Genomic DNA, 27,031 nt, shown 5'->3' with positions numbered 1-27,031 from the left:
GGATTCGCTGTAAGCAGCTGGGCAGGTAGCCTGTCAGTGCTCAGTCAGTTTCTTGACTGTGCAAACATCTGCAACATTTGAGCATTCTATCATGTTTTATGTGCACAAAACTACAATTTATTGATCTCTGTGTGTTCTGCGATTTTTTTTTTTTTTCATAATATGTGAAACACCCAGAAGTTGTGAAGTGTTCCACAAATAGGGAAGGGATCTTATTTTTAAACTGTGCTCATTCTTCAAATGTAAGGCAGCTTCAGCCAAGCCAGTGTGCGAGTTTACCAAAGTGCAGGAATGCATTGTAGCAGCCTGTGGCAATATTCGTTTACTTTCACCCGAGTTGACAGTGAAGCATTTCTTTTGAGCTGTGCGGCCAGAGGCCATTAATGCTGCCACTAGCTGACTATACTATGGGAGGCTATAAGGAAGATCTTAACGCTAAGGCATTTCTTCACTACATAGCTATCAGTGTAATGAGTTGTAAAAATGCTCCCTTTCTCTGTGGAAATTGTCTTTGTATGAGAGACAGTGTATTGCTCCCAGTGTTGATTGTATATACTGCATCATCTCTTTTTTTCCCTTGAACTTTGTTTTGGATCGTCTGTCTGCTTAGCAGAGTGGTAACGTGTTTGCAGTGGGCCTGGGTTCGATTCCTGGCTGGGTTGGAGATTTACCGACACCCGAGTCACCCGTTGTGGTGTCGCCTGAAATAAGACTTGCAAGTCGGCAGCCGAACTTCCCCGGATGGGGCCTCCCAGCCATCAGTGCCACACGATCATTTTTTGAGTTTTCTGTTGTGTGGTATGTTACAAAGTGGACTTCGTGTTTTTATGACACTACAAATAATTTGGCATTACCGACAGGTCATTGAAACATTGGTATCTAACTTATTCTGTGAAATGCAAAAGAAATTCCCTATGATTTTATTACAGGCAATTTAAAATTTTTGTGTTGACGTGATCAAATAGATTTTTCTTTTGACTTGGTATTCCATTTCCATTAACATGATTGTCACATAATCATTTATTGAGTTCTAGGCACACTTGAGAGATTTTACAAAGTTGACAAAATGCAGGTATAAATTCTGAATTTTCCTCCATGCCCCACCCCCACCCCTCAACTAGCACTTTAAAGGAAAAACATTGAATAAAAATATACACAATACACAACAGTTGAAAAAGTTCTAACAACACATCATGGTAACTGGCTACAAAAATATATTTCACTAGCATTTCCACTTCTAATTCTGTTGACTTTTCTGCTGTACTCTTGTACTTACTCCAGCAAGTAAATTGCAGGGTTTCATATAGTTTGTAATGCATTTCCACTTCTAATTCTGTTGACTTTTCTGCTGTACTCTTGTACTTACTCCAGCAAGTAAATTGCAGGATTTCATATAGTTTGTAATATCATGAAATTTTTCAAAGTCTGGTATGTCTAAAATTCTGCATTTCAAATCAGAATATTATGTTTGTAGGACCCAGCAACTGATGGGGGTCAGTGGGACATGTTCTGCAGTCTCGTAAACAAACATGGACTGATGCCAAAGAAGTGCTTTCCTGAGTCTTATAGCTGTGAATCGAGTTCACGAATGAATAATATCCTGAAGAGTAAGGTAATGAATGCTGAATCCATTAGTAGTTTCTGCTGTCATTGACAGATCATGTGATAAATTGACAAAGCGAATATTTTATAACATTTTATTTTATTCCATTTGTTTGACTACTAAATGTATTGCTAAGACTACATTCTGAGTTCTAGCCTGACTATGCAGATTGACCTTTCATGCAATGTATTTAAGTGTCTGGAGTTGTTTTGGATAGAGATTCATTGGCAGAAGTAGAAGTAACTTCAGGTGTGCCCCCGAGAAGTGTATTGGACCCTTCCTGTTCATATTGTACAGAATGATCTAGCAAACAATGTTAATAGTAAACTCAGACTTTTTGCAAATTATGCAGTTATCTATAATGAAGTAAGAAAAAGTGCATATATATTCAGTAGATCTTGATGAGATTAAAAATGGTTTAAATATTGGCAACTTGTTTTAAGTACACAGAAATGTAAAATTGTAGACTTTATAAACCCAGAAAATTAGTATCCTGTGACTGCAATATATTGGAATCTGTCAACATATGTAATACCTGGTTGTAATCATTGTATGGATGTGAAATGGAATGATCATGTAAGTAAAGCTGATGGCAGATCAGTATAGTGGGAAAATGCACTCAGAGAACAAAGGAGATTACTTACAAAATACTCATCACACCCTTCCCAGAAGTGCGTGGGATCCATACCAAATAGAGCTAAAAAGAAAATTTATGACTTACTAGGTCCATGGAGATTCTATAAATAAAACTGAATATGAGATGTTGTATTTCTTTAACTCACTGGGCTAGGAATGTGACATCATTAAAGAAGATAATCTTCAGTGGCTGCCTCACCACAACCGTATGGCATCCCTTTGAGACCAACAGTAACATCTGTGCTTCCACATTGTGAAGAACTTACTTAGTCAGTACGTTGAGGAATGTAAACAACACATATGCATCTCTGGCAAATTTGTGCTTCATCAGAGTTTATAGAGGACTTTCAACATGTCGTGTAGATGACATATTTCATTTTTGATGGTAAATATTATGAATTAACTGATAGGGTGACAACTGAGAACCTTTTATCACTAGTATACACCAATTAAAATTACTTTGTGATTGACAGACTTCTGCAGTGGCTTGGGGCAGTGTTGCCAGCATGCAGGCAGCCACATGTGACGATGCTCTGCAAGCACCTTCACAACAGGCAACACAGCAAGCACATGGCGCTCGACAAAGAACTACTATTGGCTGGTGCGTGGTCCCTACCACTCGACTAGCTGAAATGTCAGTCACAAAGTAATTTTAATCAGAGTATAGTTGTCAATTTATACATGGTGCATTTTGAGGCTAGAACATTTGTAGTTTGGCTACCTGGGTTGGATAACTTTATGAATTTCTGCAGCATCTCAATCTAAGTTAGAGATGGGGGATCCGCTCTTGAACTAATTCATAGAGTTCAATCTTTCAAAGGAGTGAACAATCAGTGATTCAGAAAAAAAGAACGGTAGCTCCAAACGTTTCCCAGGCAGAGAGAGAGAGAGAGAGAGACGGAGCATATCAGCAGCGCCTCTGCTGGTCAGAGCACAGTGCACGCCACACAACACAGCCAGCGCCGGCCTCTGCCCTGCTTCTACCTTGGCTGCCTGCATTGTGCAGTGCCCCATTGGATTTTGTGTTTCACATATGCCGGGCCGTCTCTGTGCGTCGTCTGCCGTGTGCACTGTGCAGTGTCTGGCGCAGCTTAACTTCGCATCGCACTCTGTCGGCGATCGTTTCAGTCGCACGTCCTGCCCTCTGGGCAGTTGATGCCAGCAACAGGACAGAGAGCCACCTAGCGGATAACATAGGAACTACTTGCAAAAACCTGCTCGCAAGGGAGCGGACGATTTGTCTCGGAGCGGGTGAGCTCCCCCCACCCTCGGAACTCGCCCGCTCAACGCTCACCCCACCGTCACGACTCTAGCCAGAGCGTCGAGCAAAGCGACTCTGGTGTCACTCTGGTCTCTGCGGTCTCAGCTCACGCAGTAATACAGCTCGCGGCTCGACCTGCTCGACTCAGCGCCTCTGCATCGGAGTTTGTCCCCACTGGATATTGTTCTTCATAGTAATACCGCTATGTATATTACATTATTATGTTATGTATACATCAATTGTTTTTATTTTATTTTTATTTGTTTAAACTGATTAGATTAGGTTCCTGATGACTACTCTTACTATAGGATTTTTATTATGGACACTCGAATTTACGCTTTAATTACGAGCGAACCGATAAACGTATCGCAACATGTGATACACCAATATTTTCCTTGTTTTATTCTGCGTAAGGCTATATGCAGCACTTTCGTTTTACAGTCAAATTTATATTTTTTTTTTCTTATTCTGGTACGGATTTTGCGATTTTAGGCGTCTTCGAAAGGAAAAATATATGGCTTGCGATGTATTTGTATGAGGTTAATGAAATTTTAATACATTATAGCCAAATATATTGTTAATGTAAATCTCAAGTTACAACATTTTCCGATCACCCAAAAAACCACGCTAGTGCAAAATAAATCAATAATCAAAAACTTTGTCATATTGTGGAAATTTCAATAAACAATACAAAATTCTTACTCATTATCTATGTTACTTCAAAATAGGATCAAATAAGATCAAAATACAGGTATAGTACTGGAATAAACCAAGTTTAAAGGGCAATGTGCCTTTCATTTATTTTCTTTTGTAAATGAGTGGTGAGTCATGAAAAACAGCTAATTCATTTCAGGGAGTGAACAGTTCTGATCCAATCTCTGAAAAGAACAGTTTTGCCCATCTCTAATCTAAGTGTAAAGTTTGTAACAAGCAACAAAATTTGCACTTAACACTGATGAAGCCAGTTGTGGTAGTTATTGAATATTATCAAAGGAAAGTGACAACATTAACTCAGCGGCAAACTCCGAAACTTGAAAATGAGTGTTATACTTCTTTCACCACAATAAAATGAGTGAAATTCAATATTTTGCCAAGTGGGCAACTGATCTCCCCAACTCATCTTTTGTAAATGTGCTAAGAGGGAGTGAAAATGGCCTCTAAGGTGGCTGGCAAATACAGAGCTGACATAATCATTATTATTATTATTTTACAAATGACAAGGACTATATTTTCTAAGCTGTAAATGAGAAAAAATAAGATTTTTGTAGTAGATTTATTAATAATAGACACAAAAAATGTGTAGACATAAAACTGATAACTTAAAAAATTTCTTCAATATTAGGAAAAGGATAGACTGCTACTCATCATAAAGACAAGCTGTTGAGTCGCAGCGCGCGCAAGCAAACACAGCTCTTGCATACATGATTGCTACCACTGGCAGCTCAGACCGGAATTGATTGGAGCTGCCAGTTTTAGCGGTCATGTGGGTATGAGGTGTGCTTGCTTGTGTGAATGTGTGTTTGTTTTCTTTGCTGAAGGAGGATTTTGCCAAAAATCTGTTATATGTAACAGTCTTTTTATTGTGGCTGTTTGCGTCCCCACAGGCTGTCTTTACGGCGAGTAGATATTCCAACCTGAAGTTTCCATTGTTTAAAAAATTTCTTTCTATTACATGACAGTATATACAAGGGGTGTTCAAAAAGAAATGATCCAGAGGCATAAAGACAGAAGCCAGTACCTGTATGTTAGAAGTATTGACCCTGGCTGTTGAGACACTTGTCCCACTGCGACACAAGGCGGTGAATGGCTGTTCCATAAAATTCCCGGGGCTGCGATGTTAACCAATCCACACGTACAGCTAGATGTCGTCATCCGAGACGAATCGTTTGCCCCTCGGAGCCTTTTTAAGGGGACCAAAAATGGCATAATCACAGGGAGAGACGTCCAGACTGTTTGGAGGGTGGCCTAGAACCTGCTATTTGAATTTCTGCAGGAGTGCCGTGGCTGTGTTGGCTGTATGAGGCTTTGCATTGTTGTGGATCAGAATGACCCCACGGGTTAGATTGTCTGGTCGTTTTGATTTGATCGCTTGGCGAAGGGTGGTCAAGGTTTGCGAGTAACAGTGGGCATTCACTGTAGTCCCATGCTGCAGGAAGTGAATCAGAAGGGGGCCATCTTGGTCAAAAAAGAATGTCAGTATACGGGCAAACGATACACTTCAGACGTCAATGTCCAGCAGTAGGTGCGGTACTGGTTAACATTGCATCCCCAGGGATTTTATGAGACAGTCGTTCACTGCCTTGTGTCACAGTGGGACAAGTGTCTCAACAGCCAGGGTCAATACTTCTAACATACAGGTACTGGTATCTGTAATTATGCATCTGGCTCATTTCTTTTTGAACGCCCCTTATATATGACATGCACAATTCTAAATGTCTAATAACCTACAGAAGTTTGTCACAGGACTGCATGGAAATATTTTGCACAGCACTACGTAGAAACGGAATTCGGTATTCTTTCTTCAGAATCTTTGGCTGTCGGATTGTAGCATTTGCCAATCGTGAAAATATTGGTCATTATTTAAAATAAATTATATATTTCCTTTTTGTGAAAATAATTTAAATTCTGTGTGTTATATGAAAAATTCATGTCTGATTTTAATTTGTAGATTTTCAGTTAACTTAACTTTCTGAAGGAGTATCTTGTTTTGGAAGCTAAACAAAGGTCTTTTTCTGTGCAAGTATAACTCAAGAGTTCATATTCTACATAACCTTTATGTCTAGCCCCTACATAGCTTTTGTCTCTAGTGTAAATAATATATAGATAAAAAAATCTACTCACCAATTGGCGGCAAGAGAACACATATGTATAAAGGTTAAGGAAATCTGCAAGCTTTTGGAGCCAGTGGCTCCTCCTCCTGGCAGAACGTTTGAAGGGGAAGGAAGAGGGAGGAAGAAAAAGGACTGGTGAGGTGTAGGAAATGGGAGGAGTGTGGAAATTTGTGCAGAACTCCTGGTCAGGGGAGACTAACCGGGTGGATGAGAAGGAAAAACTGATTCAGTTTCTCTTTCTCATCCCATCTGGTTAGTCTCCTCTGACCTGGTGTTTGGCTGACTTTTCCAATCTCTCCCGATTTCCGAAATCTCACCAGCCCTTTATCTTCATGGCTCATCCTCACCCTTCAACCTTACTGTCAGCGGAAGGAGCCACTGGCTCTGGAAGCTTGCAAATTTCGTTGACCTTTATATGTGTGTGTTCCCTGCTGCCACTTGATGAGTAGATTTTCTTATCTATCCAGTTACATTATATTTTCAAAAACTGAAAAGTTATTATTTCATTAATGTAGATTTATGTAATAATACTCATTAACAGTGAAATTTCACTATATGTTAATATTAAAATGTTTCCACGTATTAGTAAGACTGGCAGTCATGTGTTTGATCGATTAAATTTATGTTCTAAACCTTAAATACCTGAAAAAGTGTATTTTCATCAAATAACCATGCCATTTGAAGCTGTGTATGTATTTGCATTGGAGGTAATTCTCAGGAAAGACTTTCTTTTGTTTATTTTCAGTTGAGAGAGTACACAAAGGTGCTGCGTGATTTGATTAGTAAGGGTGCTAATGATACTGCAATCAATGAGTGTATAGAGAACCAGATGGAGGAGGTGTACCGTATTGTTGGTATTTGCCTGGGCATCCCATCTGAAACATTCACATGGGAATATTATGACAAGTCAAAGAATTATAGTTCTATTGGCCCAATAACACCCCTTGATTTCTACATCAAGCATGTTAAACCACACTTCAATGTAGATGATAAGGTATGTTGTAATCTTTAGACATGTTATGTAAATATTTATTCAAGTTTTTGTATTGAGTTAGTGACAGATTCACAAGTAACAAGCATGCACTGAAGCATAATATAGTTACATGTGCATTTCATATTTTACATCTAGCATCTTTCAGTGGCAGCTAAAATGCTGCATAGCATTGGAAGCACATAAGAAGGGATATGAAATGGAATGATCGCATAGGTTCAATCGTGGGTAAACCAGGAGGTAGATTTCGGTTTATTGGTAGAATACGGGGGAAGTGCTATCAGTCTACAAAAGAGATTGCATACAAATTACACTTGCATCTGGTTCTGGAATATTGCTCAATTGTGCGAGTCCCCATACCAGATAGGACTAGCAGGATATTGAATGTATACAGAGAAGGGCAGCACAAATGGTCACAGAGTTGTTTAATCAATGGGAGAGTGTCACAGAGATACTGAAGAAACTGAACTGGCAGACTCTTGAAGACAGATGTAAACTATCCCGAGAAAGACTGTTAGCAAAGTTTCAAGAACCAGCTTTAAATGATTAGTCTAGGGATATATTACAGCCCCCTATATATTGCTCATGTAGGGATTATGAGGATAAGATTAGAATAATTACTGCATGTGCAGACGCATTCAAACAATCATTCTCCCCATGATCTATGCATGAATGGAACAGGAAGAAACTCTAATAATTGGTACAATGGGACATACCCCCTGCTGTGCACCTTACGGTGATTTGCAGAGTATAGATTTATATTTATTTATTTAATCATGTCTGAGCTACATCTGTAATTAATTAATAGGCTATATATACTAGGTTACAAATACAACTAAATAATAGTTATACATTCATGATATTCCCATATCATAAGTCGTCATTATTGTCTATAGCAGGCTCGTATCTCTCTCCAGTGTTTGGCACACTTCACTGCAGTGTTGTTGGCCAACCACAGGTCTTGAAAAGTGCATAGGGCCAGCAAGGATGGACAGGTCAACAGGTGTGTCATTATTTGTTTTCCTCCACTTTGGCAGGACTGTTCTCTGATGTGTCCCCACTTGAACAGGTTCTCCTTTGATCTTCCCATTTGACACCTAATTCTATGTAGGCTCTTCCTGACTCTCCATTCCAATTCTCATCCAGCAGGAAGTTTTTCTTTAATGTTCCAACTTTTCAGGCTGCCTTTATCCAATTTCTGTTTCCACATTGATTCTCTGGATGTGGATTGACTTTCGTTTGGTGGACATTCAACTTTTAGGAAATCTTTCCTAGATTTAAGTCTTGCCACCACTAGTTGATGTGCATACATGGGATGTCTTCTATCTTCGCACTTCCTGCTTTGTTGGGGGGGGGGGGGGGGGCTATTCCAGAATACATATAAAGGAGATCATGGTTTGCAGGCTTAGAATATAGATGAAGATGTAGAAGAAGAAAGATAACATATATGTGAAAACAGTTTTCCACATGGTATCTCTATTTCACCACATTCTCACCTTGTTACATGCAAACATTTATAATTACTCACGACACATCACATATGGCAACACCTATACCCTTTTGTCATTCCAGGCGCATACCAATACTTCACATAATGTGGTTTCATTCATCATTCACAAATGTAATGAAGGTTACATTGGTGACAACTTCCAGATGCAACTCAGTGCCACAATTTGCTGGAATGAACAATTATAAATTGAACGGGGGAAAATTCGACATAGAGTTGCACGACATTCTTCGTATGCATTTGTGCGTATAAATTCACGTCCCTGTGCGTATAAATTATTAGACAAGATTCAAGCAACTGAATTTGGATTGCTGATGTTGTACAACTTTCTCACAATTTTAAAATAGGTATTTATAGCCTGTTAGCCTCGAACATTAAGTAAAACTGTTTAAAAGTCTATTTTCAGTTGCACCAGATACTGTACCTTGCAAATGCAGTTACGATTAAATGATTTGCGAAACTACATTCCACTAGAGGGCAGTTATTTGCAGTAGCGTATGCCTGTTTTTTTAGTGGAATCATGACATACATATGTGTAGAAGAGTTTCAGTAGCTGCATAGAAATGCAGCCAAGATTCTGCATGTGTTTGAGTCAACTTCATGTTCTGAACAACATTTTAATGTTATGAAAAGGATAAAAGCTTCAGAAAGGTCCCAGCTTGACAGTCCTGTATTGAAGAGTGCTGTATGTCTTACTGCAGCTTGGGGGTTTGATGTCAAATAATTTGTCTCTTGCAAGTAAAAAAAAGTCATTTATCACCTAAATAAATGCTTTAGTGTTTTTTTATTTAGATTAAATTTATCTGTTGAACACATTTTCTTGTGTTTTGGGGCTGGTCACAGAGATATTTAATCAAACCCCTCCTCTTAGAGTCAGATTTGCATAGTCCACTCACTAGTCAGTATTGTTGTGTGCAAATTGGTGACTGCCTTTGCATGAGCAGTTTGTCTGCACCTGCCCATGGGCACATTGTTGCCATGCATGTGGTCTCAATGTGGGACAGCCCGATCTAGTCCCAGATGCAATTCAAAAGACAATTGTTGTACCCTTAGTTTCCTCACTTCACTCAAGTTTGGATTATGGATGGTTCTCTAAGATCCTTCTAGAGGCCAAATTTATGGGAATTTTGACCATAGTGCAGTGTTGCTTCCAAGTGCTTCAGAATGAATGGCTTACATATTCTAGTATAAACAGATGATATAGCAATGTTAAATGAATAAGTTAAAAGAACTGTGCATGATGTTACTAGAAATGTTGTCTAAGTGATCACACATGTGCCTGTTGAAATCTGTTGTCCTTTTCTTGGAGTTTTGGGGCATTATCTGCATATTAAAATAATCTTATGCTTTGATATGTGTATGTTGCTTCCAATTTCATATGAACAATGGACCTTGCTGAGGTAGGGAGACTTGCATGTCTCAACAATACAGATAGGCATGCCCTTGGTGCAACCACAACAGAGGGGTATCTGTGGAAAGGCAAGACTAGCTTTTAGTTCCTGAAAAGGGGCAGCATCCATCTCTGTATTTGCAGGGCAACAATTTGGATGATTGACAGATCTGGCCTTGCAGTATAGCCATTGTGGCCCCACTGTGCTGGTGCAGTGAACAGCTGAAAGCAAGGGGAAATGCAGCCATTATTTTTTACTCGAGGACATGCAGCAGTACTATATAGTTAAATGATGGATGGCAGCCTCTTCATTAATATATTCTGGAGGTAAAGTTATCCCCTATTTGGATGTCCAGATGGGAACTACTTTAGGAGGATGTTATCATCATGAAAAACAAAATTGGCATTTGAAAAGCTTGCGATGGAAGATTGGCTCCCATAATCAGTAGTTTCTAAATACAAAATCATTTAGGGGTAATGTTGGAGTAGGTCGAATAATGGGTAAGAAAATAGGACCCTGGGCAAGATACTATGAAAAACAAGAATTCATTGTTATAACCAAGACAGACATTGAAGCCAATACCCACCACAATAATACAAGTTTATATGCCTTCTAAGTCTGCAGATGTTGAATAGATGGAAAGAGTGTGTGATGACAAAGAAGAAGTTATTCAGATAGTTAAGGGAGATGAAAATTGAATTGTGATGGGGGACTGGAATTTGATAGCAGGAAAAGGAAGAGTAGAAAAATTAGAAGGAGAACATGGACTAAAGGAAATAAATAAAGAGGAAGCTGTCTGGCAGAATTTTGAACAGAGCGTAATTCATTCATCACTAACACTTGAAAGAAGCTTGTATTTCTGGAAAGAGACCTGAAGGCACCAAAAAGTTTCAGATTATATGATGGTAAGAAAGATTTCAAAACTAAATTTTAAACTTCAAAATGTTTCTGGGAGCAGATGAGGAACCTGGCCATAATTTATTGGTTACCGACTGCAGATTAAAACAGGACAGATTGAAAAGGGGTTGGGAATTAAAGATACGGTATCCAATGACTTGGAGCTCCATAATGAGCATTAGGCTACAAGTGACTGAAACAAGGGGAAAGAATACAATAGATGATGAACGGATGGTGAAGTTAGTAGCAAAGAATTAAATAAGTAAAATGAAAAGGCAAGTTGAAATCTTTGGATAACAGAGGAGACATTGAATTTAATTGGCAAAAGGAGAAAATATAAAAATACAGCAGATGGCAAAAGGGAATATACATCTGAAAAAATGAGATTGACAGAAAGTGCAAAAGGACTAAGCAGGAATGGCTAGAAGACAAATACAGGGCTGCAGAATAATATATGTGAAGGGGAAAAGATAAATGCCACCTATAGGAAAGAGACCTTTAACAATAAGATAAGTGGCTGAATCAATATCAGGAGCTCAAATGGCAAGACAGATATACAAAACAAAAAGGGAAAGCTCAATATATAGAAGGGCTATACAAAGGAAATGCACTTGAAAGTTATAGAAAGGAAAGATGAAGTAAATGAAGATAAAATGGGAGATGTGAATCATAAAACCCCTTGTATCTCCCCAACTACAATAGATACAAAGATGCCGTTTGGACAGTGAATTGCAGGGACATGGGCTACTTGAATACATCACATTTCATGTTTGTGCTATTTTTTATTACAGAGATATGAGACCATCTTTGGTTTTTAAAATGGAACTGTATCTTAAATTTTAGCGTAACATGATGGGCTTAAAAAGACGGTTTTAAATATGTGTATATCATAATATTTAGGTGAATAGTTTTTGCGACACAGATATGTTCTTATATCGTGTTCGTCCTTCAAAGCAGCATTGTCAAATGACCTTTCGTGTTGTGTAGAGTACATGGTAAACAATGCAAGTCCGTCCTTACACAAACATGCCCATTTAGCTGACAATAGTAATACATACTGCGATATTTTGCGCAAAAATTACCTGATGATGTTGCACAAATATTATTCCGTTATTCTACAACTGTGATACCAAAATAGTAGATAACATACAGTATTAAAATACTACAAGATGTTAATAAATTTTAAGTAACAGAAATACAAATGTAAATGAGGAGGCCCCTATTGTTCACAATTATTTTGTACATATTTGTTTTTTATTTGAAAATATTTACTATTGATGACAATACGAAGCAAATACACACAAAGATGTGAAATACATACTGTACATTATATAAAACTTGACTCAAGCTTGTGCTCAAAATGCTTCCCCTCTGCTGCAATGCACATTTCTAGTCGCCGTTCGAACAATTTGTGAACGGCTGCGAGGGTGTCACGTGAGATATCTGCGCATGCTTCGATGGAACATTGCTTCATATTGTCTGGTGTAGTTGGTATTTGAGCATACACTGTGTTTGATTGCTCATCTTATCCAACAATCTGGGAACAGCTGTCCTATTGGAACCACACGCACTGACACATAGTTAGTGGTACCTCTTCCAGCAAAATGGGCAGAACGTTTCGCAGGAACTGCATAGTTATTGCCATTTAGTATACCCGGAAAGACGTACGGCCCCACAATGACATTTCCAACAATGCCACACCACACGTTACCACTCCACGGTTGCTGATTTTGTACCTGTCAAAGCCAATGAGGGTACTCTATTGACCAGTAATGCATATTATGAAAATTCACATTGCCATGGTTGGTGCAAGTCGCTTCATCAGTAAAAAGCAGCCGTTGAAAAAACATTGGATCATCTTGTAGGCACTGCAGAGCAAACCGACGAAATTCCTGCTGCCGTTCAAAATCCACACTGGAGAGTGCTTGATGTAATGAGTGGTGAAATGGGTGAAATCTATGCCGGTGCAATATGCGTAGATACTGCTCTGACTTATACCACATTCCGAGACCGATACATTGCGATGAAACAGTAGGGTCGTTATGCGCCAACGCTAGAATGCCCTCTTCACGTACCTCACCAGTTGCAGTTTTCTGCCTTGTCCTCTGTATGGCATTGCATGTTCCTGATTCAGGTAGTTTCGTGCGAATACATGCAAGAAGCTGGCACGTAGGACGCTCACGATCAGGATACAGCTCTCCATATCGCTTTATTGCTCTAACAGCATTTCTTCTGCTTTCACCATACACTAGAAGCATGTCTAACTTTTCTTTGTTGGTGTACATGTCTACCCCAAGAAACTGTGATGGAAATTTGATGTCTCATTACTCCAGCAGCACATTTATATGCTCCTCTCCAGCTACCTCATTCGTCACCTTGTGGTGTTATCAAGAAGCAGGAAAACAAGGCCTTCCCTGTTAGGTTCCTCAGTGGTCAACAGGAAAGGTCGCATTGGACAACGCCGCTTCAAAGCATGAATACAATATGGGAACATATCTGTGTCTCAAAAACTATTCGCCTAATATTATGATATACACATATTTGAAACTGTCTTTTTAAGCCCATCATGTTATGCTAAAATTCAACATAGGGTTCCATTTAAGAAAACCAACGATGGCCTCATATCTCTGTAATAAAAAATAGCACAAACATGAAATGTGATGTATTCAAGTAGCCCCTGTCCCTGCAATTCACTGTCCAAACAGCATCTTTGTATCTGTTACGGTTGGGGAGATACAAGGGGTGTTATGACTTAGCTGCCTCGCCCTGTATATGATACAGACGAAACACTCTCAGATTCAGTTTAATACATCATGATTGCAAAATATTAACATCCTTTATTTACAGATGAATGGAAAAACTGGTAGAAGCTGATCTCGAGCAAGATCAGTTTGTGTTTTGGAAAAATATTGGAATGTCAGAGGCAACATTGATCCTACACCGTGCCGCAGAAGATAAGCAAACTTGTGTTTACAGCATTTGTAAACTTAGAGAAAGCATTTGATGGTGAAGACTAGAATACACTCTTTGAAATTCTGAAGGTAGTTTTTATAAGACAGAAGAAGCAAAAGATTCTATACAGCTTGTACAAAAACCAGGTCATGATAGGGAAGCAGTAATTGAGAATGGATTGAGATAGGGCTGTAGCCTATCCTTGATGTTGTTCAACTTGTACGTACAGCAAACATTAAAGGAAACCAAGGAGAAGTTTGGGAAGGGAATTAAAGTACAGGAAGAAGAAATAAAGACTTTGAAATTTGCCAACAACATTGTAATTCTGTCACACAAACAAAGGACTTGGAAGAGCAGTTGGACAGAATGGGTAATGTTGTAAAAAGAGCTTATAAGAGTTTGACAAAAGCAAAATGAAGGTAATTGAATGTAGTGTAATTAAATCAAGTTATATTGAGGGAATGAGATTAAGAACTGACACACTAAAGTAGCAGATGACATTCGTTATTAGAGCAGTGAAGTAACTGACCGTGGACAAAGCAGAGAGAATAAAACATGTAGCATGGATGTAGTAAGAAAAGCATTGCTGAAAAATAGGGATTTTTTAACATCTTGTATAAATGTATGCACCAGGAATCCTTTTCCGAAGGTATATGTCTGGAGTGTGCCTTGTATGGAAGGAAATATGGACAGTAAGCAGTTCTGAGAGGAAGAGAATAGAAGCTTTTTAGATGCAATGCTGCAGAAGAGTACTACAGCTTGGATAGACGGAGTAACTAATGAAGAGGTACTGAATTGGACTGAGGAAAAAAGAAATCTGTGGCACAACTTGACTGAATGCAGGGATCAGTCAATGGAATAGTGCCTCGGGCATCAAGGTATTGTCAGTTTGGTAGTGGAGGGAAGTGTATTTTTGGCCGAAGGAGGAATTGTAGACAAGGCATGAATACAGTAAGCAGGTTCAGATGGATGTAGTTTGCAGAAGTTATTCAGAGGAGAAGCAGCTCGCATAGGTTAGACTAGTGTGAAAGAGTTGCATCAAACCCATCTTTGGGCATAACACCAGAAAAACAACAGTACCACAACCAACATCAGCAACAGCAGCAATGACGTACATGTTGCTTCCAGCCTCTTTTAATGAATTTAATAAGTATATTTAAAAAAGCACATGTGATATATTGTTGGACTTCTTTGTACATCAAAATTTCCTTAGGAAGTGTAGTCTACTCACAGATGAGGAACCTTACAAAACCTTATCTTATGCTGCTGTACTTCTACAGGTGTCTGTATCTGTTGAATCCATAGTAATTATTTAGTAACAATATTATGAAAATGATAGTTGCTACTCACCATATAGTGGAGATTCTGAGTCAGATAGGCACAACAAAATGACTGACTCTCTCTCTCTCTCTCTCTCTCTCTCTCTCTCTCTCTCTCTCTCACACACACACACACACACACACACACGGCCAGTCAGCTAGCTGAAGCCAGAACAGCAGTGCATGATGGGAGTGACAACCAGATCAGGGTAAGGAAGAGGCTTTTGCAGGGAGGAGAAGACAAGGTGGAGAGAGGGTAAGGCAGCTAGATGCAGTGAGGAGATTAGAGGAGGGCTGGGGGGGGGGGGGGGAGGTAGCGAAATAGGAGAGGATAAAAAGACTGGGTGCATCAGTGGAATGGAAGGCTGTGTAGTGCTGGAATGGGAACAGGGAAGAAGGTAGATAGGTGAGGACAAGGACTAACGAAGATTGAGACCTGGAGGGTTACGGGAATGCAAGATGTATTGCAGAGAGAATTCCCACCTGCACAGTTCAGAAAAGCTGGTGTTGGTGGGAAGGATCCGGATGGTGCAGATCATGAAGCAGTCATTAGCATTAAGAACATCATGTTGGGCAGCGTACTTAGCAACAGGGTGGTCCAGTTGTTGTTGTTGTTGTTGTTGTTGTTTTTTTTTTTTGCCACAGTTTGTCAGTGACCATTCGTGTGGACAGACAGCTTGTTGGTTGTCGTGCCCACATACTAATTATTTAGTATGTTTATCGGGTATCGTACTGCATCTAATTTAATCATCTCTGGTTGCATTTTTAAAACATACTAAAATTACTGTCTTTATTAATTAGCCCATATTTTCTATACACCACCACTAAAAGTTATGTACATATCAAGTTCTTTAGTTCCTTTTAGGAAAAATATATCTAAAAACAAAGATGATGTGACTTACCAAATGAAAGTGCTGGCAGGTCGACAGACACACAAACAAACACAAACATACACACAGAATTCAAGCTTTCGCAACAAACTGTTGCCTCATCAGGAAAGAGGGAAGGAGAGGGAAAGACGAAAGGATGTGGGTTTTAAGGGAGAGGATAAGGAGTCATTCCAATCCCGGGAGCGGAAAGACTTACCTTAGGGGGAAAAAAGGACGGGTATACACTCGCGCACACACACACACACACACACATATCCATCCACACATATACAGAACACAAGCAGAAAAGTTCCTTTGTTTCTCCAATGACTTTCTTTCCATACTTTTTTAATGTTCCATTTCTTTAAATTGGAGTCTCTCAGCATTCTGTTCAGCAGTATTTAATCTCTTTGCAATTTCAGTTCTCTTGTCCTTTCCATGCATGGGTCGTTGTCATATTTTTCCATCCGATTGTACTTTGTGTATTATCTGAGTAACAGAGTGGCCAACCCATAGCTAAGGCTTTAGATGTTGTAGCACTTAATTCTGAGCCTCATGATATGCTTGTGTTTTGCCTTTACTGAGACAGTTGCATTTACTGCAGCACAAGACTTCTGCCCTACTGAAGGTAATAAGTTTAGGATTGTCTGGCTGTTTGTTTAAAGCCTGTTTGGCTTGGGTATCCCTGCTGGCAGTTTCAGTATCACTATCTGTTACAGTACACACAAACTCCTTCGTCGACATGGACTGTACTTAGGTAAGGTAATGTTTTTAGGAGAGCAGTGTAATTTTACCGTCATCTTGTCCCCACCCCTGCCATCTTTTTAATACTGTTGCAAAATTTGAACAGACTGAATTTAGTGAGAGTAGGCATCACCTGCAGGGGGTACAGCAACTGTAAGAAATAAAATTGTGGAGCAGCCACAAGTCGCAGGTAATTTCCTTTATTACCGGTTTTGTTCGTCAGATGGGAGCCTCTTCAGAACTGTGGGAAATTAGAGTGTGTTACAGCAACATAAAATGAAATAAAACCACAGATTCAATTTATAGCGCAATAAATCACATTTAGTAGCTAACAGCCACCAATTAAATGCATCTGCTTGTGTACAGTGCCAACTTCGGACATAAAATGGAGTAACTTATCTGTTTTATAGTTTTTATAAACTCTGAGGTCTAGTACATTCAAAGGTAAACGAGCAAGACTATCGCATCTTGTCATGTGAGCAGGAATCATATTGATATACACTTTGATAAGAAACCACCTCTTTGAGATTGATTTAATACAAAAAAAGTTTGCATCTGTCAAACAAAAATAGTAATAAAGAAAACTTTGTGTGTGTGTGTGTGTGTGTGTGTGTGTGTGTGTGTGTGTGTGTGTGTGTGTGTGTGTGTGTGTGTGTGTCTGGGATTCGAACCCAGGACCTCCTGCTTAGTAGGCAGGTGCATTAACCACTGCACCATCCGGGACAAGCATTATCACAACTGCATAGACTGTCCGGGCACGCCTCACAGAGTATCCACATTCCCATAGAGTGCCACATATCTGCAATCCCTGTCCATTTCCTCCATATTTGCTCTCTGTGATTCTCACAGGAGGTCGGACGTATTTGTGCATTTGCACTGGTGCTGCAGATGCACAAATATGTGCACATTTTCACTCATCACTGCTGATTCCATGTAATGTTCTGATGCAGCTGACAGCAATAATCCCCTCCCTTTCTTTTCCTTTTCTTTCGTTTCCTTTCTTCTCCTCTCCACCTTCAATTTACATATAGTGTATAACAGCTGCGGATTCTGTGTGGTGTCTGTTCTTTTGGACACGTCCGAAAGAACAGACACTACACATTCACATAATTTGAGTGGCCTAGCTGGGCAATGGATCCACCTTCTTCAGTGCTAATCCACAAATATGTCAGACGTCCTGCGGGAATCTCAGAGTAGCACGTAGCACGTCTTGTGCAGGCATGTGTGCCCATCTGGATGAATATTCAAGCAACCATTTGGCAAACTACTCAGTGTAGAATTTACACAGGACATGTTTTGTCGAGATATATATAATGCTGTTAATTATTTGAATCGTACATCGACTCTTCACCTGACATCCATAAAGTGATGTGTTTTTTTTGTAGGCACAACTTTCAAAGAAAGAAAATTAATAACAAATGAAGTTGTGCCGTATTGTGGCCTTGCAGTCTATCAGTTATGTGATTTTTGTGATATTGTGAAAAGAATAGTTGGTACTCACCATACAGTGGAAATACTGAGTCGCAGATAGTCTTAACAAATGGACTGTTCGAACAAGTAAGCTTGCAGCCAAAAAGGCCTTCATCGACGTCTGGCTTTGGCAGCATTGAGAATGTGATCATGTGTGTAAATTGCATTTGAGTGTGTGTAGATGTTGTCTATTTCTGATGAGGGCCCTTTTGGCCAAAAGCATACTTGTTTGACAGTCTTTTTGTTGTGCCAGTCTGTGGCTCAGAATCACCACTGTATCATGGTAAGTAGCAACTATCCATATCATAATATTTCCATTGTATTCCTGTATTTTCCATTGTTTATTGTTGTAAGTAACTGTTTCTACTCTTGTGTTTTTCATAGGTGTGCTTAGTAACAGATCCTCGATCTACAAGTCCTTACGGTAAAGCATATACTGTTGATTTCTTGGGTAATATGGTTGGAGGCCGCCGCATAATCTACAATAACCAACCAGTGGAACTCCTCATGAAATTATGTGCAGATTCAATTCGTGCTGGTGATCCTGTCTGGTTTGGTTGTGAAATTGCAAAACGCTTTGCATCGAAATTGGGAATTGGAGACCTAGACATGTGAGTTCTTTGATAATTTATTCCTAATTATCTTATGTTACTCTGGATGAAATTCATTCACTTTTCAATTCACTTCAGATCATGTTGTTGCAATGGGATTAGAGAGATGAGAATACCAAGACATCTGTGAAAACAATGAACATATATCTGTGATGCTTTTATAGCCCTCATTCCTCCATTGCACCCATTCTTTTTACTTCTCTCCTTTTCTGCTATCCTCCCTCTCCACCTCGTCTCTGCATGCTCCCCACCCGTACCCTACTATTCCTCCTCCTCCCTGCCCCAGCCTCCTCCTACCCCCACCCAGTCACCACTCCCATCATGCACTGATGCTGCTGCTCGCAGTGTGGCCTCAGGTGCCTGAGACTGCAGTCTCGTGTGTGAGTTGCGTTTGCGTCAGTGTGTATCTAATTTTGATGAAGGCCTGCCTGGCCAAAAGCTATATTTGTGACAGTTTTTTTGCTGTGCCTATCTGCGGCTCAGCATCTCCGCTATATGGTGAGTAGCAACTTTTCTTTTCACAGTATTGTTACATTCTGTCCCGGATTTCCATTGTTTGATGTTTGAACTTAAGGAGACCCACTGCTGGAGCTCTGGAGAGGGGATGCGTGCATATCATTGGCAGTGGTGTAAGCATTCGTGGCAGTGCCCTCACACCATGGTGGCAGCCGTAGGAAACGTGACAGTGTGATCGGCGGCATACATGTGGGACCTACCGTACGGTGACCAATACCGCAAGCATCACAAATTGACGTTCCAGATGGAAACAATTCCATTTGTGTGACATATTTAAGTGACAAAAGTCATATGTTAGGAGTGTTTCTTAGTAACGCAATCTCCAAATGTAACATAGCATAACAGAGGAAGTTGTGGTAATGAAAGTTCAGAAGCATTTGATTTGTCCAAAAGCTAGTAAAGTTTTTAGTCTCATTTATGTGCCTCTTGATGGCTAAATGCCTTTAGCGTTCAGTGAGTGATTTTTACTAAATATAACAGAGGAAGAGACATTTATAAATTATCAGACAAACCTGCTGGCCAGTCCTTACCGTCAGGAGATGAAATTTGTAGGACTGGACATATCTGAGTACATTGACATGCTTCCTAGTTAACTAATATTCTATACTCAAGGAAGAGAGATGAATAGGCCAGAGAAGTTTAAAAGGAAGGGAGGTCACTCAAACTCCAGGATGAAGGACCCACTTTGGAGAGGACAAAGGTAGACAAAGATGACGGGAGAGGCATCAGAAAGAGTGGGGTAGAGGAGAAAGGTTGGTGAGCACTGTGCCAGCTTCGGGCTGCGGATGATAAGGATAGAGTGAGAAGTAATGAGAGATTAGCAAGAACAGAAACAAATAGGGTAATTAAGAATTAGGACATAAAAAGAAGAATATGTAATAAAAAGTACAATGAAGAAAGAGGGTGGGGATATATTAATGGCGATTAGGTCTGGGAGGGTGTGAACATGCGAGGATGTTTTGGAAGGTGAGTTCCCACCTCCATACTTCAGGGTAGGAATATCCAAATTGCTGATTGGGGGTGGGGGGGTCACATTGTAGATTGCGTTCAGCAACTGAGTACTGGGTTGCCCTAAGGCAGACACAGTTCTGTAGATGAATGAGACTAATATATTTTAGCCCTGTGTCTGTTATCGTGAAGTCAGTAGAAGTAATTCAGAAATTTGCAAATAAAATACTTCTTGTACTGACAAAATCACATCAAGAGTAAATTGCCAGATCTTTGAAAACTGATAAATGTAGTAGCTCGTAGTGAAGGGAAAAATGAAGACCTGATTCACCTGAAATCTTATCAGTTTATGTGCTTAATAGATTTCTGATAAACTTCTGTGTGACATTATGTGGAATGAGTGAGTTGCAGCTCAGTTTTTGCTAAGGCAAATGGACAGAAGATGCAATAAACCACAACTGAATTGACTCTTATGCCAACATATAAGTATATTGTTGGAATTGTGAGAAGTATAACTGGTGCTTCCGACAATCTGTGGTTGCCTTCCTTCTTTTCTCAGATACGAAAAGATATTGCGGATTAAATAAAAAAGTAGAACAATCTTGGAAAAATTGCCACAGTGGCACAAAAACACAAACTTTCAATTGCTCCCTGAAAATCAATTTATTTAATGTTGAAAAAACTTATACATTAAAGCCCAGGCATTGGGGATACAAAGGACAACCTATTGCAGACAGTCTGGGAATACGGGTATGTGAAAAATTGGCATCACATATGGGAACATATGCCGTGCGACATACTGTAGTAGTTTAGTGCAGTGCTTGTTACGGACGCACCCCCCACACCCGTACCCCTTCCTCTCTCAACTGTTAGGGATGATTAAAAATAGTGCCAGTTCTGTTTGTAACACAGTTTATGCTGGTGTTGGTTTTGGCTTAATTTTTACTAGGTTTAATCGCGAATCTCAACTCTTTGTGCCCTGAGCTAATTCTTTGCTGCTCTTTATTGACAATATAATATATACTCCTACATGTAGAAGAGAACTTTGAAAAGAAGATGACACTTTATATTTCCATATTTGGCCTGTATTTCAGTTTAAGTTAATTCTTTTTCTTTAATTGGTATTTTATCTTTGTTTTTAAAAGGCCCTAAAAGTAGTAACTAAATTGTGAACTAGTAAGTATTTGGTACTGTTTGACTACCAGCCCATTACAAAGTGCACACGCGTGCCCACACACACACACACACACACACACACACACACACACACACACCACAAGAAGAAACTTGCGGAACTGTGAAACGTCTTGGAGAGAAACAAATTAAATACTAAAACTGTTTGCTTAAGTCTGCCACAGATTGCAAGTAGGAAGCAAGAAATTTTAACTGCGAAACTTGTTAGGGAGTACTGAGTAATTAGTTTGAGTTTAGTAAACTGTTACTGTAACATAATCTTGAATTACTTTCTTGTAGTCTTTTCATTTCATAACTTGACCTTGACAGTTTTTTTTTCATTAAATTTATTTTTTATATCTTGAAAGTACACATAGAGCTCGCACAAAATAACTAGGCCCCTGTGCAGAAATGCATCTTCATTCTGAGTGCAGGAAGAGTCCACCCCTCAGTTCATCTCAGTCACCTACCGACCTGCACACTTCAAGCATTCTCGTCACTGTCTCTTTCCTGCATAGCATGGCACTGCAGTTCCCACACATGGCAGATAAAGGGAAAGTTGTGTATATGGGATGCCATTAAATGTATGTGGGAAGAGGCAAACACATATAGTGTAACTGGATGGATAAAAAATGTACTCACCAAGAAGTGACAGGAGAACATACCTATAAAGGTATGTGTTTTTTCCTGACACCACTTGGTAAGTGGACCTTTTATCCACCCAATTACACTACACTCCCAAAAATAATTTTCATTCATTAAAAACTTGCCTCGAGAGGGTTGCAGGAGCTAATACCTATTCTAAACAAAAATCATAGCTCCGAATATTTCTCAAGGCCTCACTACTTCAGAAAGATGCAGAAGAAGGGAAAGAAAATTTTACTTGCAGTTAATATTGCCAAATAGGTTGTCAGGGGACTGACACACAATTTCCAAGTGACACATGTTCTATTTATTTATTTTATTTATTTATTTACACGTCAAGTTCCGTAGGACCAAATTGAGGAGCAAATCTCCAAGGTCATGGAACGTGTCAGTACATGAAATTACAACATAAAAGCAATAACAGATAAAAATAAATGTTCATGAACCTGAAAAAGGTCAGTCCATAAGTTTAAGTAAACGCTATCAGCAATACAATAAAAATCAGCTTAATTTTTCAAGGAACTCCTCGACAGAATAGAAGGAGTGACCCATGAGGAAACTGTTCAGTTTCGATTTGAAAGCGCGTGGATTACTGCTAAGATTTTTGAATTCGAGTGGCGGCTTATTGAAAATGGATGCAGCAGTATACTGCACACCTTTTTGCACAAGAGTTGAGCAAGGCCGATCCAAATGCAGGTTTGATTTCTGCCGAATATTAACCAAGTGAAAGCTACTTATTCTTGGGAATAAACTAATATTGGTAACAAGAAACGACAATAAGGAATATACGTATTGAGAGGCCAATGTCAAAATACCCAGACTCATGAACAGATGTCGACAAGAGGTTCGTGAACTCGCACCACTTATTGCCCGAACCGCCCGTTTCTGAGCCAAAAATATCTTTGTAGAATGGGAAGAGTTACCCCAAGATATAATACCATATGACATAATCAAATGAAAATAAGCATAGTAGACTAATTTTCGTGTCGAAGTATCACTCACTTTTGATACTGTTCGAATAGTAAAAATGGCAGTATTAAGTCTTTGAACAAGATCCTGAACGTGGGCTTTCCACGACAGCTTACTGTCTATCTGAACACCTAGAAATTTGAACTGTTCAGTTTCACTAATCATATGCCCGTTCTGTGAAATTAAAACGTCAGGTTTTGTTGAATTGTGTGTTAGAAACTGTAAAAACTGAGTCTTACTGTGATTTAACGTTAGTTTATTTTCTACAAGCCATGAACTTGATGTCATGTACTGCACTATTTGAAACTGAGCCAATGTTGCACACAACATCCTTTACTACCAAGCTAGTGTCATCAGCAAACAGAAATATTTTAGAGTTACTCGTAATACTAGAGGGCATATCATTTATATAAATAAGGAACATGAGTGGCCCCAACACTGATCCCTGGGGCACCCCCCACTTGACAGTACCCCACTCAGATCCCACATCACAGCCGTTATCAACATTGTGAATGATGAGCTTTTGCTGCCTGTTGCTAAAGTAAGAGGTGAACTAATTGTGAGCTACTCCCCATATTCCGTACTGGTCCAACTTCTGGAGCAATATTTTGTGATCAACACAATCAAATGCCTTAGTTAAATCAAAAAATACGCCAAGCGTTCGAAACTTTTTGTTTAGCCCATCCAGTATCTCTCAGACGAAAGAGAATATAGCATTTTCAGTTGTTAAACGACTTCTAAAGCCGAACTGTACATTTGACAGCAAATAGTATGATATAAAATGATCAATTATCCTTACATACACAGCCTTTTAAATAACTTTTGCAAACACTGATGCCATAGAAATAGGTCTAAAATTGTCTACATTATCCCTTTCTCCCTTTTTATAAAGCGGCTTTACTACTGAGTACTTTAATTGCTCAGGAAACTGACCATTCCTAAAGGAAAAATTACAAATATGGCTAAATACAGGGCTAACATGTGCAGCACAGTACTTTAATATTCTGCTAGACACTCCATCATAACCATGAGAGTAGAGTCCTTAGTCTTCAGTAATTTAATTATTGACTCAATCTCCCTCTTGTCTGTATCACAGAGGAGTATTTCAGACATCAATCTCTGAAAGGCATTTTCCAAGAAAGTTTTATGATTTGCTGTAGAAACTAAATTTTTATTTAATTCTCAAGCAATGCTCAGAAAATGATTGTTAAATACTGTACATATATCTGATTTATCAGTAACAGAAATATTTTTACTGCGAACTGATTTTATATCGTCAATCTTGTGCTGCTGACCAGACACTTCCTTCACAACTGACCACATAGTTTTAATTTTATCCTGTGAATTAGCTAGTCTATTTGCATACCACATACTCTTTGCCTTCCTAATAACATTTTTAAGCACCTTACAATTCTGTTTGTAATGGGCTATCCTTGCCCCACTAGTCAGCCACCCGGGGTGCCCATTACTGCTAGTACCCCATTTAGAATGTTCTAATGGAAAGCAGCTCTCAAAGAGCATGAGAAATGTGTTGTGGAAAGCATTGTATTTATCATCTATGTTATCGGCACTAAAAACATCCTACCACTCTTGTTCCTTGACTAGTTTTAAAAAACTCTCTATTGCTGTTGGATTAACTTTCGTACATAGTTTGTAATTATATGTGACATTGGTTTGAGTACAAAATCCTTATAGTGTTAAAATTTGTGCATCATGGTTTGAAAGGCCATTCACGCTTTTACTAACAGAATGCCCATCTAGTAATGAAGAATGAATAAAAATATTGTCTATGACTGTGCTACTGTTCCCCTGCACCCTAGTTGGAAAAAACACAGTTTGCATCAGATCATATGAATTTAGGAGATCTACCAACATCCTTTTTCTTGCACAATCATATACAAAATTAATATTGAAGTCACCACATATAGCTACTTTCTGGTACTTCCTACATAGTGACTCAAGAACCGTCTCTAGCTTGATCAGAAATGCTCTGAAGTCAGAGTTAGGGAACCTATAATATACCAATAATTTCAGAGTCAACATCTATTAGCAGTTCACTAACTTTGTCTCTAATACCTCTTATATTTTGATGAAATATGCAAATTCCTTCTTTACTTGGAAGCATTACATCCTCTGAAGGTGAGCCCTTAGTTAGAGGGACTTCTTTAAGCAGGTATATCTATCAGCTGACTTCAATCTAAAAAAGGTGCAGCTCTAACACCAACTACTACAGGAATTTTTCCATGAGTGACACCACCACCACCACCACCACCACCATCGCCACCCCCCCCCCCCCCTACACTGTCACCTATAAGTTTAGCCAGCCTCCCCTTCCCCTACCTATTGAGGTGCAGGCCATGCCTAGTGAAACCCGATCTACTGATAGACCCAACTGGCACCACAGAAATGTGATCCATGTCCTCTGCCAACAGTGCCCTTCCCAGCCCCACGTTAACGCGACTAACAGCCGCTTTAAGGTGAGGCTAATCATGATGCTGAAACAGTTGCACGAAATGTGCATTAGTGCCACTAGTTTGAATAGCTATCTGAACCAAGTCACCACCGACATCATATTCCCCGTCCCTATCGAGACTGTTCCCTGCTCCACCCACTATCACTACCTGATGCTCCTTCGTAAAATTCTTACAGAACTCCCCTATGCTTTCAGTCACCTGAACCAACCCTGCACTAGGCTTCACAATGCTGGTGACCTGGTACTCACTCCCCAACACTTCCTGCAACTGCTGGCCCACACCTCTACCGCGCGGACTACCAAGAAGTAGAACCTTCTTTCTGCCACACTGTGCAACTAACCTAGGCCTCTTAATTGCTGAGGACTGCTGCAAGTTCCCTACATCTACAGCTACACAAGGCTCCTCTCCACTCAACTCTGACAACTGGTCATATCTATTGCATGTATGCAAAATAAAACTATCTGAATACCTCCTCTTCCTAGCTGCCTTCTTGCCAACTGCCAGTTCCCATTCCCCACCACCCTTCACCCTCCTCAACCTATCTAGTTCCTCTTTTGCACGTTGTAACTGCACCTGAAGGGCACAGATCTTACGCTCCTGCTCCTCTATCAACTTGTTTCTACTACAGTGTCTGCATTCCCAGGAGTGGATCTCACTAAAATGACCACTGGCTTCCCCACTGCATTCCCCCCAATGAAAATACTTTGAACAAATCCCACACCGTAATCCACTAGTCACAAACCTACGACAGAGCCCACACTTCTCACTCATGGTAAAATTTTACAGTTGCTGGGGGGGAAAAAAAAACTATATATCTACATTAAAAAAGTTCAGTTACACCAGTAGGACTATTTAAGAACTAACAATGGTCTCGAAATTCTCTGCCTACTAAGAAAGCAACTATGTGTATTAATACTACTACAACACAGCCAAAACCAATACCAACAAAACTTCACAAAATTACTGGCCAAAACCAAAAAGTTCAAACAGCCACTGTAACACTAAGCGAAGTTAAAACACTGAATGAAAATTTTACTGAAATATTTCACTAGAAACAATAATAAACATCAATTGAAAACTAAAGCACGAAATTTACTAAACAACTTCAATGCACTGAAAACTAAAAAACACAGCGAGCGAACGATTACAAAAGTTTATTAAGTCTTTATTTCGCCACAAACGGCATGCTACACCGCTGAAATCTATTAAATTTAATAACTGTAT

General features: G+C 39.4%; 1 protein-coding gene across 2 annotated transcripts in view; it reads left to right on the top strand.

The window, feature by feature from the left end:
* The window catches only part of LOC126203483 (bleomycin hydrolase), a 104,814-nt gene that overhangs the window by 65,995 nt on the left and 11,788 nt on the right, over positions 1 to 27,031 (top strand). For both annotated transcript variants that reach the window (XM_049937806.1, XM_049937805.1), the window contains exons 5-7: positions 1,475 to 1,612; positions 7,077 to 7,325; positions 18,856 to 19,082. In XM_049937806.1, coding sequence (XP_049793763.1) covers positions 1,475 to 1,612; positions 7,077 to 7,325; positions 18,856 to 19,082 — 614 coding nt within the window. The remainder of the gene's footprint in view (positions 1 to 1,474; positions 1,613 to 7,076; positions 7,326 to 18,855; positions 19,083 to 27,031) is intronic.

Source organism: Schistocerca nitens, chromosome 9 (genome assembly GCF_023898315.1).
Source record: "Schistocerca nitens isolate TAMUIC-IGC-003100 chromosome 9, iqSchNite1.1, whole genome shotgun sequence".
NCBI classification, from domain to species: domain Eukaryota; kingdom Metazoa; phylum Arthropoda; class Insecta; order Orthoptera; family Acrididae; genus Schistocerca; species Schistocerca nitens.
Note: the sequence above shows the minus strand (reverse complement) of the source record. Positions and strands in the feature narration are given on the sequence as shown.